This window comes from Bos mutus, chromosome 7 (genome assembly GCF_027580195.1).
Source record: "Bos mutus isolate GX-2022 chromosome 7, NWIPB_WYAK_1.1, whole genome shotgun sequence".
Taxonomy (NCBI): Eukaryota; Metazoa; Chordata; class Mammalia; order Artiodactyla; family Bovidae; genus Bos; species Bos mutus.
In genome coordinates this window covers 62,852,134-62,874,292 of record NC_091623.1, presented here as the reverse complement: position 1 = coordinate 62,874,292, position 22,159 = coordinate 62,852,134, and the positions used below count along the sequence as shown (strand labels likewise).

General features: G+C 37.5%; 1 protein-coding gene across 4 annotated transcripts in view; it reads right to left on the bottom strand.

The window, feature by feature from the left end:
• RAPGEF6 (Rap guanine nucleotide exchange factor 6) overlaps positions 1 to 22,159 on the bottom strand; it is a 227,274-nt gene that overhangs the window by 31,520 nt on the left and 173,595 nt on the right. For all 4 annotated transcript variants that reach the window (XM_005888380.3, XM_070374023.1, XM_070374025.1 and 1 more), the window contains 3 exons: positions 19,353 to 19,510; positions 10,476 to 10,716; positions 7,993 to 8,376 (listed from right to left, as the gene is read on the bottom strand). In XM_005888380.3, the coding sequence (XP_005888442.2) occupies positions 7,993 to 8,376; positions 10,476 to 10,716; positions 19,353 to 19,510 (783 nt within the window). The remainder of the gene's footprint in view (positions 1 to 7,992; positions 8,377 to 10,475; positions 10,717 to 19,352; positions 19,511 to 22,159) is intronic.

Sequence of the window (22,159 nt, the reverse complement as noted above, 5' to 3'; positions counted from 1 at the left end):
GACCCAGAAACATGGACCAAGGGACCAGAGAGGAGTCTTACCCACCGGTGTACTGGGTAACAGGCAGGAAGATTTGGAGTGGGGAATCTAGAGGAGACTATGAAATGGTTCTGGCCCCTTTCAGCTATGGACTGAGAACATATGCAGAACACTGACTTCGGTGGTCACCTTCAGAGAAGAGGGACTTTGTGAAGTCCAGGTTTCCAAAGGAGAAGTTCGAGTGCTCCGCTGAAGTAGACGAGAACAGAAGAGTGTGAGTGAAATGGGATGGGAACAGCTTGACTTTGTTGGCATCACTCCTCCCCCAAGGAAGCATTATTGTTGTTGTTGTTCAGTTGCTCAGTCATGTCTGATTCTTTGCGACCCCATGACTGCAGCACGCCAGGCTTCCCTGTCTTTCACCACCTCCCGGAGCTTGCTCATGTCCATAGCGTTGGTGATGCAATCCAACCATCTCATCCTCTGTCGGCCTCTTCTCCTCTTGCCTTTGGTCTTTCCCAGCATCAGGGTCTTTTCTAATGAGCTGGCTCTTCTCATCAGGTGGCCAAACTATTGGAGCTTCAGCATCAGTCCCTCCAGTGAATATTCAGGATGATTTTCCTTTAGGATTTACTGATTTGATCTTGCAGTCCAACGGAGTCTCAAGAGTCTTCTCCAACACCACAGTCCAAAAGCATCAATTCTTTGGCACTCAGCCTTTTTTATGGTCCAAATCTCACAACTGTACATGACCACTGCAAAAACCACAGCTTTGACTATACGGGCCTTTGTCAGCAAAGTAATGTCTCTGCTTTCTAATATGTTGTCTAGGTGTGTCATAGCTACTCTTCCAAGGAGCAAGCATCTTTTAATTTCATGGCTGCAGTCACCATCTGCAGTGATTTTGGAGCCCAAGAAAATAAAGTCTGTCACTGATTCCACTTTTCCTCTTCTATTTGCCATGAATTTAATGGAACCGGATACCATAATCTTAGTTTTTTGAATGTTGAGTTTTAAAGCCAGCTTTTTCACTCTCCTCTTTCACCTTCATCAACAGGCTCTTTAGTTCCTCTTCACTTTCTGACATAAGGGTGATGTCATCTGCATATATGAGGCTGTTGATCTTTCTCCCAGCAACCTTGATTCCAGCTTGTGCTTCATCCAGCCAGGCATTTCACGTGATATATTTTGCATATAAGTTAAATAAGCAGGGTGACAATACACAGCCTTGACATGTTCCTTTCCCAATTTGGAACCAGTCGTTTGTTTCATGTCTGGTTCTAACTCTTGCTTCTTAACCTGCACACAGGTTTTGCAGGAGGCAGGTAAGGTGGTCTGGTATTCCCATCTCTAAGAATTTTCTGGTATGTTGTGATCCACGCAGTCAAAGGCTTTCGTGTAGTCAAGGAAGCAGAAGTAGATGCTTTTCTGGAATTCTCTTCCTTTTTCTATGATCCAATGGAGGTTGGCAATCTGACTTCTGGTTCCTCTGCCTTTTCTAAATCCAGCTTGAATATCTGAAAGTTCTCAGTTCACGTACTGTTGAAGCCCAGCTTGGAGGATTTTGAGCATTACTTGCTAGAATGTGAAATAAGTACAACTGTGTGGTAGTTTGAACATTCTTTGGCATTGCCCTTCTTTGGAACTGGAATGAAAACTGACCTTTTCCAGTCCTGTGGATACTGCTGAGTTTTCGAAATTTGCTGGCATACTGAGTGCAGCACTTTAATACCAGCATCTTTTAGGATCTGAAGTAGTTCAGCTGGAATTCCATCACCTCCACTAGCTTTGTTCATAGTGATGCTTCCTAAGGCCCACTTAACTTTGCACTCCAAGATGTCTGGCTCTAGGTTAGTGATTCCCACCATTGTGGTTATCTGGGTCATTAGATCTTTTAAATATAGTTCTTCTGCGTGTTCCTGCCACCTCTTCTTAATAGCTTCTGCTTCTGTTATATCCATTTCTGTCCTTTATTGTGCCATCTTAGCATGAAATGTACCCTTGATATCTCTAATTTTCTTGAAGAGATCTCTAGTCTTTCCCATTCTATTATTTTCCTTTATTTCTTTGCATTGTTCACTTAGGAAGGCTTTCTTATCTCTCTTTGCTTCTCTTTGCAACTCTGCATTCAGATGGGTATATCATTCCTTTTCTCCTTTGCTTTTCGTGAAAGGCAAGCCAAAAGGCAAGGAAGCATAACTCAAGCCTAAACTAGATGGCTCTTGATCTCTCCAACAGGGGAAAGGGAGAGCAAGTTGGGAATGCCTGGCTGTTCAAGCCATGTGAGGTGTTGCTAAAGACACTTATTCTCTCTTCCAGCATCCAGAGCACTAAAGTGGGATCTCTATGAGTGGGAGGGAGGGAACAGATCAGAAGAGTAGCATGTAAGATTCCAAAAGGATATTAAAGGCATGAGGTGCCTGCTAACGCCTCTGGATTCCAACAGGAAGCCCATCCAGAAGACATAGAAAGTGAGTGTTAGCTGCTCAGTTGTGTCTGACTCTTTGCGACCCCAAGGACTGTAGGCAACCAGGCTCCTCTGTCCCTGGGATTCTCCAGGCAATAGTACTGGTGTGGGTTGCCATTCCCTTCTCTGGGGAATCTTCCCAACCCAATCTTCTTCAACCCAGGTCTCCTATTTCAGGCAGATTCTTCACCATCTAAGCCACCAGGGAAGCTCCCCAGGAGACACAGGAAAACCTCAATTGTAAATCCTCCTGATGTACCCAAGAGTACCTGCAGCTCACTGTGCTCAAACCCACACCTTCCACCCCTCTGCTACTGGCTTCCTGTGAAAGGTCCCAAAAGAAACCTCTGGAAGAGAGGAAAAACATACAGAAAACAGGCTGGAGTCTATGGGTGAAGAAGAAACCACAAATCTGAACTGTAGCACTACCTTTAGGAAAATAAAAGAGACATATTGGCATGTGACATGGTACATCCTAGGATACAGAGAAAACATACAAGCTTCAGCATTCTGCCCAAGAGGGAACAAGAAGCCTGGAGCAGGTGTACCCACACAATGCTAGAGAGAAAGTCTCAGAATCTGTATTAGGAATGACAAAAGGATTTTTTCCTCCTGAAGGCAATTCATAAAAATTAGAGAAGATGAAAGCAATTTCAAATGCAGAAAAAGCAAGGCAAAACTCCCTGAAGCATGAAAAAACAAGGAAACATGACATCACGAAAAGTTCACAATAATCTTCCAGTAATCAAAGACACAGCAATCCATAATTTACCTAATAAAGAATTCAAAATAGGTGTTTTAAGAAAACTCAATCAGCTATAAGAAAACAGAAAGATGGGTCAATGAAATCAGAAAAACAATATATAATCAAAATACAGACATCAAAAGAAAGAACCAAAAGAGTATTCTGGAATGGAAGAATTCAGTGAATGAAATGAAAAAAATTGCAATAGAGAATAGCAACATCAAGTAGACCAAAGAGAAGGAAAAATCACTGAGATAAATGATAGGAACTTTGAAATAACTCAGAGTGAGGAGAAAAAAGCATGAAAAAAAGAAAAAAAATGAAGAAAGCCAATGAAGAGAAAAAAGAAAAAGAATGAAGAAAGCTGGGAAACCATTATGGAAGAAAACTCAAAACAGCCAAGATACAAACCCTTGGGGTTCCAGAGGGAGAAGGGAAGAGAAAGAAGACCACTAAAGAGGTACAGCTGAGAAATCTCCAAACCTGGGAAGAGGCCTCGACATCCAAGTTCATGAACCTAACAGATTACCCCATTATTTCAATCCAAGACAACTTTCTCCAAGACACATTATAACAAAACTGTCAACATGAAAGAAAGAATTCTACAGGCAGCAAGAGAAAAGAAGATTGTAACTTACAAGGGAACTCCCATTAGACTATCAGTAAACTTTTCAGCAGAAAACTTACAAGCAGGAGAGAGTGGACTAATACATTCAAAGTGCAGAAAGGAAAAAATTACCAGTCAAGAGTACTCTATCTGGCAAAGTTATCCTAGAGAAGTAGACTTTCCCTGGAAATCAAGAGCTGAGAAGTTCATAATTACTAGATCTGCCTTATAAGAAATGCTAAAAGAAGTTCTTAAAATGAAATGACACGAATAATGTTAAAACATATGAAAATATACAACGCTCTGATGAACATTAAGTATAGAGTTAAGCTAAAAAATACTCTCAACAATGAAATATGATGGTATATTAACCACTAAACTAGAGAGTAAAGGTTAAATGACGAGAATATAAAAAACACTTGCTATTACAATTTGCGAGTGAATACACTACATAAAAAGGCAAATTGTGACACTGAAAACATAAAAGAGGGGGCAGACTCTTGAGAGTCCCTTGGACTGCAAGGAGATCCAACCAGTCTATTCTGAAGGAGATCAGCCCTGGGATTTCTTTGGAAGGAATGATGCTAAAGCTGAAACTCCAGTACTTTGGCCACCTCATGCGAAGAGTTGACTCAACGGAAAAGGCTCTGATGCTGGGAGGGTTTGGGGGGGCAGGAGGAGAAGGGGACGACAGAGGATGAGATGGCTGGATGGCATCACTGACTCGATGGACATGAGTCTGGGTGAACTCCAGGAGTTGGTGATGGACAGGGAGGCCTGGCGTGCTGCGATTCATGGGGTCGCAAAGAGTTGAACACGACTGAACGACTGAACTGAACTGAGAGTTGTATGTGACTGGAATTTTATCAGTGTCAAATAGACTGTTACATCTCTAAGAGGTTTCATGTAAGTGTCATGGTAACTAACCACAAAGCAAAAACCCATAGTGGATTCACAAAAGGTGAAGAAAAGAAAATCAGAGCATACTACCAGGAAAAGTATCAATTCACAAAGGAACAAAGCAACAGAGTAAAAAATAAGAGTAAAAAAGAAAGAAGGGACTTACAGAACATCCAGGAAACAATAAGATGGCAGGAGTAAGTGCTTACATATCAATAGTTACTCTAAGACCCCCCCAGTAGTGCAGTGGGTAAGAATCCACCTGCCAATGGCGGGGACTTGGATTTGATGCCTGGTCTGAGAGGATTCCACATGCTGCACAGTGGCTGGGCCTCAGCGCCACAACTACTGAGCCCACCACGCTCCAGAGTGGTGAGCCTCAGCCACTTAAATCTGCTCGCCCTAGGCCCATGGGCTCCAACTACCGAGCCTGTGTGCTGCAACTCTGATGCCTCCGTGCCCAGAGCCTGTGCTCCGGAACAAGAGCAACCAGCACAATGAGAAGCCTACACACGGCAACAAAGTGCAGCCCCCGCAGGCTGCAGCCAGGGGAAGCCCGCTGCAAAGACTGAGGGCAAGAGGCCAAGAGCTCGACAGAGGAGGAGATGACTGGGTGGCATCACTGACTCAATGGCCATGAGTTTGAGCAAACTCCGGGAGATAGTCAAGGACAGGAAAGCCTGGCGTGCTGCAGTCCATGGGGTCACAAACAGCTGGACACGACTGAGTGACTAAACAAAAGATACATAAAGGGTATTCCATTCAATACCAGCAGAACACACATTCTTCTCGAGCATACACAGAACATCTTTCAGGTTAGGTCATGTAAGCCAAAAACAAGTCTCAGCAAATTTAAGAAGACTGAAATCATACCAGCTATCTTTTCTGACCACAATTTGTGAAACTAGTTATTAACAGCAAGAGGAAAAATAAAACATCTACAAATATATGGAAATTAAACAGCACTCCCTTGAACAAACAATGGGTCAGAGAAATCAAAGGGGAAATTAAAAAGTACTTCTAAATAAAGGAAAATGGATATATAACATACCAAAATTTGGGGGATACTTCAAGAGCAGTTCCAGGACCTAAACTGATAATGACAAATTTCTCAAATAAATTACTTAACATATGTAACGAGAAAAAGGAGAAACTAAGCCCATTTGAAAAATAACAAAAATCCAAGTAGAAATAAAGAAGAGACCAGAAAAAAACAATAGAAAATATCAATGAAACTAAGAAAGTTATCAGAAATAATAAAACTGACAATTCTTTGGCTAGACTTAGGAAAACGAGAACTCAAATAAATAAAATATGCTATAAATTCCAGTCATAGGTGACTGATTCACCCGTTTCATCTCAGCTGTAAAGTTAATATGTCCTTTATATTTTGTAATGCATTGTGATATAAAATGTAGGAATACTAAGCAATTAACGTTGGCACCCCACTCCAGTACTCTTGCCTGGAAAATCCCATGGATGGAGGAGCCTGGTAGGCTGCAGTCCATGGGATCACCAAGCGACTTTGCGATCTGAGCGACTTCCCTTTCACTTTTCACTTTCATGCACTGGAGAAGGAAATGGCAACCCACTCCAGTGTTCTTGCCTGGAGAATCCCAAGGACGGGGGACCCTGGTGGGCTTCTGTCTGTGGGGTCGCACAGAGTCGGACATGACTGAAGCGACTTAGCAGTAGCAACGTTACATGAACTGTCAAAAATGTAAATAAAATGTTCTTCATAACAAAACCAACCTAACCAAAACAAAGCTTCCTAACCAAATGTCTGACCTTTTTTGTACCCATCTTGGGGCTGCTCTCCACCGTTCTCTCTCATTCTACTTCCTTGATTTTAACGACACTATCCTAACTATGCTGTCTACTATCTCTTGTATTAGTACTCTAGTTCTTTGGTTGGACTTGCTTCTTTACCCTCACCTTGAGGATGGCCTCTAAGATATGTTTTTTACCATATTCTTTGGACACTCTACACAGAGATCTCTTCTGGAGTCAATCAGGTTTTTTGAGGGGCGGGGGTTGTTTGTTTTTTTAATGGAGTACTCCAAAACTGAGCTGGTAACGCTCAGATTCTTTACTCCATGTTTCCTATACAAACAGTTTCAATTTCTAGCCTTCTAATTGTCTATCAATGGCATCTGTGTTCCCTTGTTTTAGACTCAGCTGTTAAAAACTGTGAGGTAGTTGGTGTAAGTCCTGAATTCCACAAATGAGAAACTGGTCTTCAGTTTTCTCTTGCTACCACAAGGAAGAGGCAAGATTCAAATACAGATGTGCCTGATTCTAAAGGCCACTCTGTTAATCTCTATTCAACACTTCTTCCACAATGTCTAGTTCTATTGCATCCAATGGTTAAATTTCATAAAGGAGTTTTCTATTACTATGACAGATTTATGATTTAGAAGTTGCTATAAAGATTTTAATTTTATCTCTTGTGAGTACTAAAAAGATATCATAATTTTTGGGAGAGTGTGCACAGATGGAATTAGTTACGGTAGTTATTATGCTACCATATACAAGTACATGACCTTTAAAAGGACCACATTACTACTACCCTCCACCTTTAAAATTAGACTTGTTTTAGGAGGAATCCTTCTGTGATCAGCATTGTGCTGGATGAGGGTCCGAAAATAAAGTACGTACACCGAGATTCTCATAAGTGAAGAGAAGGAGGAAGGTTCCCAGAAGCTCATGTAACCACCCACACTTCCTGGGTTTATAAACTTTGAAGGATTTTCACAATTCTAATGGCCCAGCTTGTCTGAGTGGCAACACATTCAATGATACCTCATATAGTCTGTGAGAAACAGGAAGAGGTCACCAAATGGTTGCATTATTTGTTGCTGCTGTGGTCACTTCAAAATAGCAGTTTTAAATTACTGCATTAATATCACCAATTTGTAGTGCATTGATTTTTCAATGTCAAATCACAGTGAATCAGGTACTGCCTGATGCACAGTACAGAAGTCTGATGATAAAGACCAGGTATCGGGCATATATCCAAGAAGGTATAATCCCTCATGGGGGAGAAATGAAGAAAACTGGGCAGGGAACCACCTCTACTTAACAAAAAAATGTTTAAGTGACTGAAAGATGGAAGAAACAAAAAGAGAAAAAAACAGTATCACCAAAATGGAAAATATGTTCAATCTAACAACATTTATATAAAAATATATTCATTGAACTTTTCTTCTCCTGCTCATTTAATACCTAAGAAGAAAACCAGCTTCAAGTTCAGTATCATGACAAAATCATACAGAAATATTTGTACAAACTTACCTTATTATTGCAAACATGGAATTGAAGTTCTTACATTCTCGACAATGAAGTGCAATTTTAATAAAATGTTTAATAATCTTCATTCGTTTGAGCTGATTTGATTCAGTTAAAATCTCTGACGCAACCCAGAATGTCTCTTGGTTTACAATGTCTTCAAATTCTTTCAAGTGAGTATTTCCTGTTTTGGACTCTAACTTAAAAAGGTCATCAATATATTCAGTAGGCTCAATATTACGAAATAAATCAAAGTCCCTCATTGACAGCTGAGTGGCCACCTCAATAGTACTTAGTTGTAGCATGGACAGCTGGCTTTCCTTAACTAGTTCTTGAGCATCTTCATCTGAACATAGGGTTTCTGTTTCCATGTTATTTTTCAAATAATACCTAAAAGGAAAAATGGCTTTTATAAGTGATTTCACATTTATAAGAGCACTTTTCCTCTTTATCACTGTTGTCAAAACATCATTATAAAAAAAAAATCATTATACTGTTAATAACTTTTTGTCACAGACAGGGGTGGGGATGATTTGGGAGAATGGCATTAAAACATGTATAATATTATATAAGAAACGAATCACCAGTCCAGGTTCGATGTAGGATACAGGAAGCTTGGGGCTGGTGCACTGGTATGACCCAGAGGGATGGTATAGGGAGGGAGGTGGGAGGGGGTTCAGGATGGGGAGCACGTGTACACCTGTGGTGGATACATGTTGATGTATGGCAAAACCAATACAATACTGTAAAGTAAAAAATAATAATAATAATAAATAAATATAAATTAAAGAGTAAAAAAAACCTTTTTGTCAGAAATGTCAGCAGAATATTCATTTAAAGATAAAATGGAAAATTAACATTTTAAATGAGAAGACTTTGAAGAAGTTGTTCTCTTATTCTACCATTTAACATCTATGAATTTAAAGTGTAAAAGTAACATTGATTATACTGTAAAACTTAATGATTTTAAGAAATTATTCACATGTTGTGTGAACAATCATGTGTATACTCTTGAGAACCAAAGCTTTAATGAGGGCTCTATAAGGATGCAGGACACATAATACGTACTATACAAAATACTTGTTCATGGACAGCATGAGTAAACTCCTGAATCAAGACTGTCTACAGTTCTATTTGGAAGGTGTTGCTGTACTCACTTTCTTCTTAACTTGAAATTTTCAAGAAAAGCAAAGAATGAAACCCATACAGAACAGAAACTTCCATTACTGATTTCTCCCTTGATAAATCCAAAACTTCATTCCAGCAAATGGCATTGATCGGTAGCCATAAAAAAGATCTTCATTTGCCTTTCATCTTTTTAGATGAACAATTTTATGACACTTAAAAGCTCAGAAGCAAGTAAAGAATTCATAATTAGAAAATATCTTCTACAAGACTGTTGCTGCAGAAGAGGTTACATTTTGTATCACAAGTGGTTTTTACTTCAGTCTTTTCTATTAATAATATATAGCTTGATCTAAGCCTGAGTTTGTGTCCATCTATTTTATATTGTCAAGGAACTATATTTATTTTTCTTCTGCCTTTAAACTATTCACATGCCTAAGAGATTACCATAAATAATGAGTTGAAACTCATACTGTAGATAATAAAATTAGATCTAATTATGTTAGGTTTATTAACTGAATTCTCTTAACATTCCTCTGAGGTTGGTTCTATTACTTTCATCCCATTTTATGATGAGAAAATTCAGGCACAGAGGTACTAAATAACTTGCTCAAGATCACACAGCCAGACCAGGGATTTGAATCTGGGCAGTCTTGCTCCAGGATCCATGCCCTTAACCACTACATACAGTCAGCAAAAGCAGAGTTAACCTATTCTCTCTTAACAGCAACCATGATGGATAGTCATTTTAAGGTTTCTAAGGATCTCATTCCACATATGAATCTGGGTTTGCTAAAAAGATTGTATTATTTCCAGAAAAAAAATCACTAAAAAACAAATGCTACTGAAACTATCTTCTAGTTGATCAAATAATTTTCAGAGCACATTTAAAACACTTTTAGAGTTTTAATATATCATAAAAGGAAAAGTACTTAGAAGAATTAGGTAAACTATGGCTTCTTTTCCCCAAAGTACATACTGATCATTTAAAAAGCAAATAGTATAAATTAACATACATATATATACTCAGATACATATAATAGAGATATGTATCAGCTCCCTCTGTAAAAAACAGGAGTTGGACTATACCACTGGTTCAAAGGCTTTATTTTAGCAGGAGGGCTAAAACATTTTTATCCTTTCTCCCACTTCTGGGTAGCACTTACGAGTGCTAACACTCTTAAGATTCCATTTACATAATTATGGAGACAACAGAAGGCTAAAAAAAGAAAAATACTATGTTAATTTTAGAGAGAACTCAGTGGCCCTAAAACATGATGCTCCTATTTAACATCATGTCTTTTAACATGGAATCTTCAAAAACACATGCAGAAATGAGTACATTCATTAATAAGCACATTCACCTTCCATTGAGCTGAATTCTATCAGCTAATTTGGAGAATTGGTCTGGAAGTCTTCTCTGTTTTATAACACCCTCAGGAGTAACAGAAACTTCACAGAGAGAGTATGTGTCAGATGCACCAGTCAAACCAAATTCATGAATAGCTTGACAGACAACTTCTTTAGCTGTAGTGTCTTTACTGATGATAATGTAGCAACTTTGCTGATCTGCTTTGAAAACTCTTATAACTTGATCAGGAATATCTGTATAAATACAAAACAGTATTCTGTTATTTTACAGAAACTGACTCAAACTCTTCAAACAATAATTTAGAAGACAATGATCTCTCTAAACAGTTAAATATATATTTCTCTTTCAAGGATGTTAAAAGAAATCATAGCTGCACTTATTAATAAATCAATGTATCTTTTCTGGTGACAAAATACTAGTATATGTTCACAGAAAAACACCAAGAAAAAGAAAATAAAGCCATACTACGCATATGATTTGAAAGCCATGAAATTTTCATTTTTATAAACATTTTAAGTCATTAAATATTCTTCAACAAAATTTTTTATGGAGGCATAGGACTCCACAATCTGTATTTTATAATCGGAAATGAACCAAATCCTGAATCATAGACAGTCAGCTTGCATATCACGTTCCTTTATCATAAGTAAATTATGATAAATAATTTCCCTCCATCTCAAACTCTCCCTGAAGATAAACCTTTGTAGTCAATCTGATTTATTTCCTCAGGGATAATCCAAACCAAAGAGAAATGTTGAGTTAGAGGGCATGCATATGGTTAGGGTTTTGGAAATATACTTCTGAACTGTTCTCAGAACATTATAATGTTTTATCATCCTAGGGTACAAAGACAGCAATTTTAGTCACATTCTTATCAAAACTGTTTATGAATTTTTTTTCCCATTTTGAAAGCCCTCTGCATTTCTTCCTCCAAAAATGTGTCATTATTTTGTATTTCACTTCTTTAGTTCATGGTGAAACTCACTGGTTTAATAAAACATTATTCCTTTTTAAAAATATTTTTTGTTATTCTTTATGCTTTTTCCTACTGAATTATACTAGGTGCCAATACAATCTACTATAAAGTGGCCAATGTCTTTTCAGATTTTATATTTATATATTTTAGCACAGGAAAATTTAAAATATTCATGTGGTTAAATCTCAGTGTTTGTGATGTTTGCTATAAGTAGATTAATCCTACTTTAAAATAAATGTTCATGTAATACATACATGTAAATAATGATATTCCCCCCTCCTACTCTACCTTATTGCTTTTTCTATTCATATGGCATTGGCTAAAGCTTCCTGAACAAAGCTTTCTGAACAATTAGCCCATATGATGACAGTGGGCTAATTTTTAACGTAATTAAATTTAATTGAAAAGTGATTTTACAACACAAACAACTGCTAAATGTTTCCTCATGATAATAAATTATAAAAATTTCTTCCATTTTTAATTAGGAAAAATGTATTGTTGTGGATATTTCTATCATGTGTGTAATGGGGGTGAGCTAGGGATATTTTGGTGGCTCAAGTCACTGTATACGTTTGTGTAGCATTACCTTCTTAGCATTGTATACATTGTAAATCTAAGAGAAAAGAAAAATTACAAATTTGTCTCAAAACCACCCGAGGCATAATTCTAGCTAAATGAAAGAGAACAGTAATGAAACAGATGTGGGAAGAAATAATTTCACAGAATAAAGTTAGCAGTGAGTCTACAACACAAAAAGACAAAGACTGACTCTCAGTATTGGAATAGTCAACTGAATACATGTGAATACAATTCCAGGAAAAGTATTCTTAGCCGACAAATGTTGACTGTTCTGGGTTTACTGTCAAACTGGAAGCACAATGCTTCATCTATTCAGGCCCCTTTTGTAAGATATATGCGCCAAACTGCCTTTTTTTGAGGTATGCAAAGATCTGATTCACCAAACACCTCTTTGCCTCCTGTTCATACATCTCTGAAAATGAGTCAGTCCCTCAGATGTTGCTGACATTAGGTTTCTAAGTCTACAGGCATAAGGTAGGCTCTTATGGCATGCTAACGATATGCTTCTCTATTCTGGGCTAGAAAATGCAGGAAGTTGGAAATTTCAGTTTTCCAAAAGAAAGATACTGGACAAGAGTTTCATTATCCGTTTTAACCCAATAAAAGGTGTCAAACAACTACTTCTATTATCTGTATTGTTCCTATCCTCTTCACAAAAATAGGTCTCAGTCGTCCAGGGCTTAGAGGTAGATTTGTTTACTAGGTTTTTGGGGGTTGAGCATCTGCCAGCCGAGCTGGCTGACCATGAGGGAATGGGGAGATGCTCTGATTCTTTTTACTAATTTCTTCAGAGAAATTTATTCAAACAGACAGATTGGCAATTTGTACACATTTCTTCTCTTGCTGCTAATATACTATGTACGACGTCAGGGAGGGAAACCCTGTGCATCCTTCCAAACACTGTATTCTGTTACATTCTCTTATATTCACACTGTTAAAACCATTTGTTTCACATGCAAAGGACAAACTGTCATATAGTCATATAAGAAGGAATCAGGCATTATAAATGGATAGCTCTAGAACAGATCTGCAAATGGAATTACCCAAAGGATATTACATAACCCAAATCCTGGTGAATTTGCCAAGATAATAAATGCCCATTTTGAAAACCAAATTTGAAAATTTGAGACACATTAGAGGAAAAAATATCTCCACACTGGTATCAGTGTTGGGGTAAATCTCTCTTTCCATTTTAGAACTGTTACCTGTATAATACATATATTTTCTTCACAAAAGTATTAGTGGGAGGACACTGTAATTAATGCTAAACATAATATTTGAAACATGGCAGACACACATTAAATGATTAGTTAAATGATGAATATGAAGTTAGAATAAAGTTGAATCAAAAACAAAAATAATCTAATCATTTCAAATTTTAGGTATGAAGCTAAAATACACATAAAAGTATAATCCTGTAAGAAAAACAGACATTTAACAAGAATCTTGGAGAAGTACAGCATTTATTAGTCTTATAATATTCCATATTAAAATTCTTACATAATCAGTTCAGTTCAGTTCAGTTGCTCAGTCACGTCCGACTGTTTGCGATCCCATGAATTGCAGCACGGCAGGCCTCCCTGTCCCTCACCATCTCCCGGAGTTCACTCAAACTCACGTCCATTGAGTCGGTGATGCCATCCAGCCATCTCATCCTCTGTTGTCCCCTTCTCCTCCTGCCCCCAATCCCTCCCAGCATCAGAGTCTTTTCCAATGAGTCAACTCTTTGCATGAGGTGGCCAAAGTACTGGAGTTTCAGCTTTAGCATCATTCCTTCCAAGAAACACCCAGGACTGATCTCCTCTAGAATGGACTGGTTGGATCTCCTTGCAGTCCAAGGGACTCTCAAGAGTCTTCTCCAACACCACAGTTCAAAAGCATCAATTCTTCGGCGCTCAGCCTTCTTCACAGTCCAACTCTCACATCCATACATGACCACTGGAAAAACCATAGCCTTGACTAAACGGACCTTTGTTGGCAAAGTAATGTCTCTGCTTTTGAATATGCTAAGTTGGTCATAACTTTTCTTCCAAAGAGTAAGCGTCTTTTAATTTCATGGCTACAATCACCATCTGCAGTGATTTTGGAGCCCAAAAAAATAAAGTCTGACACTGTTTCCACTGTTTGCCCATCTATTTCCCATGAAGTGATGGCCAGATGCCATGATCTTCATTTTCTTTTTTTTTTTTAATTTTATTTTTAAACTTTACATAATTGTATTAGTTTTGCCAAATATCAAAATGAATCCACCACAGGTATACATGTGTTCCCCATCCTGAACCCTCCTCCCTCCCCATACCATCCCTCTGGGTTGTCCCAGTGCACTAGCCCCAAGCATCCAGTACCGTGCATTGAACCTGGTTCATTTTCTGAATGTTGAGCTTGAAGCCAACTTTTTCACTCTCCTCTTTCACCTTTATCAAGAGGCTTTTTAGTTCCTCTTCACTTTCTGCCATAAGGGTGGTGTCATCTGCATATCTGAGGTTATTTATTGATATTTCTCCCAGCAATCTGGATTCCAGCTTGTGCTTCTTCCAGTCCAGCGTTTCTCATGATGTACTCTGCATATAAGTTAAATAAGCAGGGTGCCAATATACAGCCCTGACGTACTCCTTTTCCTACTTGGAACCAGTTTGTTTTCCATGTCCAGTTCTAACTGTTGCTTCCTGACCTGCATACAGGTTTCTCAAAAGGCAGGTCAGGTGGTCTGGTATGTCCATCTCTTTCAGAATTTTCCACAGTTTATTGTGATCCACACAGTCAAAGGCTTTGGCATAGTCAATAAAGCAGAAAGAGATGTTTTTCTGGAACTCTCTTGCTTTTTTGATGATCCAGCGCATGTTCGCAACTTGATCTCTGGTTCCTCTGCCTTTTCTAAAACCAGCTTGAACATCAGGAAGTTCACGGTTCACATATTGCTGAAGCCTGGCTTGGAGAATTTTGAGCATTACTTTACTAGCGTGTGAGATGAGTGCAATTGTGTGGTAGTTTGAGCATTCTTTGGCATTGCCTTTCTTTGGGATTGGAATGAAAACTGACCTTACATAATAGGTAAATGAATTCAAGAACTGAAATTCACATATTCCATACTTTCAACCCAAGGCAAAATTTCTAGTGTTAAGTAAAATTAAAAAGTGAGATAAAGACACATGTTTTGACCCTGTTGTTGTTATTTAGTTGCTAAGTCGTGTCTGACTCTCTTGCAACCCCATTGACTGTAGTCTGCTGATGACGTAACAGGTACTCCATAAATATTTGTATAGTGATTAACAATTTAAAGCAGAATGAAGAGGCAGTCTTTTGCTGCCTCTTTGTTTTTTTAAAGATCATCTAAAATACCTAAAAAGTTCTTCCATTTTTAATGTCTGACCCTGATATTATACTAAAAATAGAAAGAAGAACTTTTTAGGTATTTAAGATGACCATTACAAGAAAAAAAAAAAAAAAAACAAAGGAATGTCTCTTCATTCTGCTTTAAACTGTTAATCACTGTACAAGTATTTATGGAATACCCGTTACATCATCAGTGTTTCAGATGATGAAGCTAAAGTAACAAATGAGATGGACAAAGTCTCTGTTTGCAAAGATTTGCTTATATTCAAGAGAGTAGGTGGTGGTTCAAGGAAAGACATAATGATGAAGTAAATAAGACAATTTATACGGTAAAAGTTCACAAAGCAAACACAAGTGATGAGTATAATGACATGGATTAAGGACTGGCAAACTCGTTCTATGAAGGGTCAAAAAGCAAATATTTTAAGTTCTGGAGGAATTTAGATAGACAGAAAATAGATAATATTTCATAGATATTTATGTAACAAGAAATTTGACAAAATTCAAAGTATATTAATAATGTAAATCTAAAACATGTAAAGATATGTAATCCCAGAGGTTTAGGCAAACATCCACTAAAACAGAACTGGTTAAACAGAATGTTCAAGATATTGTGGCAGAATACATCCTGCTGCAGAAAGGCATTTAGGGTATATTACTAGGTGAAATGGGCTAAGTGGAAAAAAAACTATATCATTTGGGGTGAAAGAAACAGTACATACATTTTATGTGCTCTGAAATTTCTGAAAGGATACAGACGCAAATGAACAACTGTTAATTCTGGAAAGCAGAGACTTTTATATTTTATCCTTTCTCTGCAAATAAAAACTGTAATATATGTTCCTTTACAATTCAAAATTAGTTAAAATAACTCAGACTTGCAATGCAAAATGAGTATGAAGTTTACTAAATATTAAAGATGTCAAATTAAAAGTTTGTGCTAGTAAAGGAAAAAGAGTAAGCAAAAAGTTCCATATGCAAACTCAGAAAAAAAAAAAATCAGTTTTCAAATACTTTTAGCTACACTCTGAATTATTTTAGGCCTCATGTCACATTAAACCCCAAAATTCTGAAACTTTTTACAAGTTAGAGAACAGCATGTATACTCTGATTCAATGGGTATAAAAGACATATATATTCAAAGAAAATGGCTAAAAGAATATATGCCAGTTTATACTGGCAACCTTTGAAGTGTATGGAGTTCTGCTTCCTAATTCATTCAATTCTGTATCATCTGACTTTTAACCATATACTAAAACACTACACACAAACATAAGCAAGAAAATACCGTAGTCTTCAGGATACTTACAGTACAAACCAACAGCTGTAGGCAGCAAAAACAAAGCAAAACCATAAAAAAGTCAGCAAACAAAAGCGAAGTGTTAAACAGTTCTGTAGCTTTGTCCTTACTTTCTAATAACAATTTAAAATATGAAGCAAAAACATAACTGAGATGTAAAAAGTTAGTCATACTTGGCTGATGTCACACATGTACTACAATATACATATGTGATGTACACAGCTAACCTAAAATTCAGTGCTGTCATTTATGATTCACCAAGCTGAATTTGGAATTAATTGGTAATAAATATTTTATTCACCATAAATACAAACAGCACTGCAGAAGGCTTTAAATAAAGTTGCTCATTTGGAGATTTAAAAATATAATTTTAAGTTAAATTCCTCTTATATGTGTTCATGCATATTGCTGATATGGACAAAGGCTGCAGACTGAGCTTTGCAGACTGACGTTCTCTGAACAGACAGTAAAAGGGCATTCCAACACTTTCAACATGTTCTCAAAGAGGGAATTATGCAATCAATCTTGAAGAGCATATCCTCTTCAGAGATCAGAACTGTAAACTTCAGGGTTTACAGTTTCTAAATTTTAATAATTCCAACCTCTTTTGTTTCCCTAGCTAAATCCCCAAATTCTCTCTCCTCCCCCTTCTACCCATTCTTTACCTCCCACCCTGCCTCACTTCTAAATATGCCAGTGGCAAAAATACAAATGTACATCAATAATTGTAAGTCAATCAAGTTATAAATCATACATCCCTAAACACTTGTCTTATGAAAGTACAGATGAACATTTTGTTTGTGCTTTGGTAGTGTTTAAAATTTTATTTGTGAATGCAGTGTAAGAAATACTGCTATGAACATATGCACACAGACACAGAAATAAATTCCCATACTACCACATGACAACGTCAGACAGACAATGATAATGTGCTAGAAAAGCAGAGAGCGATTCTGTATCAGAGGGACCTGAGATCCCCAGATGAGGTAACACTTGGGCTCAGCACTGAGGAATAATAAAAGTTTCCTGGGATATGCAAGGAGAAAACACCAGAGGTAGCAAACAATATGTGCACAGAAAGAGAGTTCTGAAGGTACGTTCCATACTCAGGAGAGACAGAGAGGTAACAGTTTGGAGAATGGTATAACAGGAGGCTAGAAAAGGGGTTTATAATTATGCTGTAAAAACTGGATACCAACTGTTATTAAGTCACTGTGTTTAGGCTCCAAACCTACAACTACCCTGCTACAATGGGGCTAGGACTCTGCAAACCATATTTTTTTCTTGCCAAAAGGGAGCACCAGAGGTAGACTGCAAGGTTACAGGAAGAGACCTGCTGCCTTATTTTCTTATGTGTGGGTATGTGGCTCCTGTATTGCTCAAACGATACTCCTTCACCCTGGTGGTGGCATTTCCTTCATGCACCAGAAGCTGAATCCACTTTGCAGCTTCCTAACTGTGACACTTTAGTGCTTGCTTTCTTACCTTTTTATGTAAAACAGTTTACTTTATACTTGGTAACAATATCTGATATTAACTTCTGATCAAATACATGGAGTGCTTTCCATCTCACTACTGAATCCAGAACAAATAGAAATCACTAGACATTTCTAAATCAAGTAACAGCTCATCAAAACCTTCATTCCAGAACAGGGGTCCTCAGCCTGCAGAACCTAATGCCTGATGCTCTGAGGTGGAGCTGATGTAATAACAACAGAAATAAAGTGCACAAAAATGCAATGTGTTTGAATCGTCCCTGCCCCCTTCCACAGGATCCATGAAACCAGTCCCCAGTGTCGAAAAAGCTGGAGACTGCTGCTTTAGAAAGAATGCTGGTAGTCACGTAGAGAGTAGGATGTGTCAAAGACAGATCACTGGGCCTAGGAATCTCTCGAAACAGGTGAAGAATAACAGAATTCTTCCCTTTTCCCACTAGCTGTTAGAGCTTTAACATCAAAACTGAAGCTGATCACAACTATATGCATCTTTGAGGAGGTGCTTTTTTCCCTCCTCTCCTTGGATCAAATATATACCTCAGTTTTTAATTGTATGCATCTTTTATTGAAAACCATCTCAAAGCCATTCAAATAGTAGATATATAAATAATTCTTCAAAATGTTCCATCCTTATAAAGAAATTTTAGGTTACATAGTTAAATGACAATTTCTGCCTCTGAGCGTGGATACAGAAAAATAAACTCGATGCCCCACAATGAAAGTCTGAACATCAATGAAAAAGATGCTATAGTACTTTAACAATATTGGATGTAACGAAAACATTACAGGTAGTGGAGAGAAAAATCAGTGTTTCTAAAAAACTGTTAACACATTTCTGTACATCACAGAGGAAGGTAAGTTAGACAAGTTAGATTAAAATAATTTGCTTTATTCCTTTCCACACTCTGGTTAACATGTTTCTTGATTGAGAAGAAGTATCCCTGCTTTCATCCACTGCTTGGATTAGGGTTACCAAAAGATACGTACTTCTCTTTCATACTGAAAGTACCATCACTCCAGTTTAGAGAAAAAGACATAATCTTCTTTTTAGTGTTTCTGCATTAAGTCAAAATATGGAGGTGAAAAAAGAGGGCTGCCAGCAAATCTAGTATTTGTTACACATGGCTCAACCATCTATTTATCTACTCAGTACAAATATGGCTGTATAAAATAAGCAACAATTACCTGAGGGATTAGAAAAATCCAACATGCTGGTGGTAGGCTGGAGGAGATCGGGGCTGCTGGACGAGAGTGTTCCAGGGATAGGCATGATGGCCAGACTGTGCCTGCAGTGTCTTGTTCCCACAATGCTGTCATCCTGTGACTGGCTCAGGCCTCCATCACTTCAAAAGAATGCCACATATCACTTTAAAATATTTGAGAAGCCTTTATAGTAAACATTTCTGTTCTCTGTACACAAGGCATAACAGGACCAATTCAAAGTGGTGATTTTAAAATAGTATAGCAATTAAAAAAAAACAGGACAGGTGTAATACTGAAAACACTAAAATTTTTTTTAATAATTATACTCAAATAAAATTTAATTTATACATCTAGGTAATTCTATTACAGCTGACCCCTGAACAATGCAAGTATGAACCAAGCAGGTCCACTTATGCACGGATACTTCTCAGTGGTAGTAAACACTACAGTACCACACAGTCCCTGGTTGGCTGAATCCACAGATGTGAGGAACCACAGGTGTGTAGGGCCAACTATAGATTCTACAGGAATTAACTCCTGTGTTTTCAAAGGTGGGATCTACATGACACAGAAATGCTTGTATTTTGTATTCAGTTTCTGCTGGTTTTGGTAGAGAAAATCAACCTGAACAGGAAGTTCTTGAGATCTGCCAGCTTCATTAGACACTAAGACATGTATCCAACATACAGCACAGCCACACCGCTGTAAGGTTCTTCCTTTCGAAAGAAAAGCTTGGCAACCTTTGAGGCAAAGGATGGAGTTGGTCTGAATCCAAGACAAAAACATGGCAGGTTGTAGAAAACAAGGGGACTAGGCTCAAGTGACAAAGTAAGATAGGTCTTCAAACACATGAGGAACCTGGGAACTGCTTCAACCAACAATTACACAGAAGAGAAAACAGTAAGATGATACAGAGAAAGGCAGCAAAGGACAATGGCGGTATGTGACAAATAGAAAGCAGAAGAAAAAAGGGGACCAAGAGAGAGAGAAAAAAAATTTTACAGGCTCTAGTTTATTCTAAGGGTGCATTATTTCTTGTGTGATCTCTCAAGTCTAATTACTTAGCTGTTCCCTAGATGAGACAATCAAAACCAAAGCAGAAAGCCAGTCATTGAAAGTTAATTCCCTTTAAAGGTTTCAAAAATGAGTAATATTTATTAAATGGCCATATTAAGCAAATACTCTTCCTTTAAAATATTTCAGAGGTGTTAAACAGGCAATTCTAAAACCAAGAGAAAAAATAAAACCAAACATAACCCTGTTACTTAAGGTTTAGATACCCCTCAAATTCTATAAAACACAGGATAAGAAAAACAGTTCTATACAAACATAGGACAGCAGTGAAAAGTAGACATCCATTAGCATCAGCAACCAAAATACTACTTATTTCTAAGCACTGGTTACAATGTTTTAGGTTAATATTAATTCCCATCTATATATATTTTTTTCAGTGTAGCATTCTACCCAGTATTTGCTACATATACAAATAATTATCACAGAATACTTACCTATGATCTTGGGATGGATTAAGATCTGAATAATATAGGGTACTTCCTAGATATGTTAGGAGTTAAAAATAGGACTTAGGCAGATTAGAAAACTATGCAAGATGGAATTTAGAGGATTGCTAAATAAACAGCTAAAGGACTGTTAGTAGCAGACAAGGAAGAGAGCCAGGATAAGACAAAGAGAAGTCAGGGAGAAGCATGAGAACATGGGAAAAAAGCATAGTTAAGTGTTTCAAGAGCAAGCTACGTCAAACAGACCTAGGTTATTAGCTGTGTGACCTCAGGGAAATTTCTTTGTTTATTGGTTACCTCACCCAAAATTGTGAATACTATTGATCCCCTAGGACTATGGCAAAGATTAAATAAGGTAATGTAGGTGAACATTTTAGCACAGAGAAAAATAGGATTCCTACTTTTTAGAAGATAGTAGCACTTTTACTGAAATAAAAATAGAACAATACATATCTAGAAAGGATAATTTTTATTTCTGCTAAGTTGGTTCCTTATAATTAGGGGTGTATCCCTAAAGATCAGAGCTAAATAGCTTATGATAAGAGGAAAAAACAGGGGGGGGGGCTTTCGCACACACTTTATAGTTTTGTTTAAATATTTCAGCAACAATTCATATTTGCTGCTGCTGTTGTTTAGTTGCAAGGCCGTGTCCAACTCTTTTGCAACCCGCATGGACTGTAGGCTGCCACCAGGCTCCTCTGTCCATGGGCTTTTCCAAGCAAGAATACTGGAGTGGGTGGCTATTTCCTTCTCCAGAGGATCTTCCCAATTCAGGGATCAAACCCATGTCTCCTGCATTGGCAAGTGGATTCTTTACCACTGAGCCCAGGGAAGCCCTACAATTCATATTACATAAATAATAAAGAATTTTTAAAAATACAAGTCTTTCTTTGATTTCTGAAAACAACCTGCCAGTTCTTGGACACAGTCAGGTAACTAAATCCAAGGAAGCAAACTGTTAAAAAGATTAGCTGTTTCTACTAACAATCAAAGTCTAAACAATTTTAACAATATTAAAAAGTTACAATTTACTATTTAGGGGAATTGGCTGTCACTTGCAATAAACTAGAATTTACTACAGAGACTGAGAAGTACATGAAATACTAAAAGTCTTTATCTCTCTTACTGATGTTATTTAACATTACTTTTGCTTTTTAATAAGCAATAGATATGACACAGAAAAGCTATAATTAAAGCTGGTAACAAATTCATGGTAACTAAGGTGAAAGCATATATAAATGAAAACTATACTAATGTTATGTACAACCC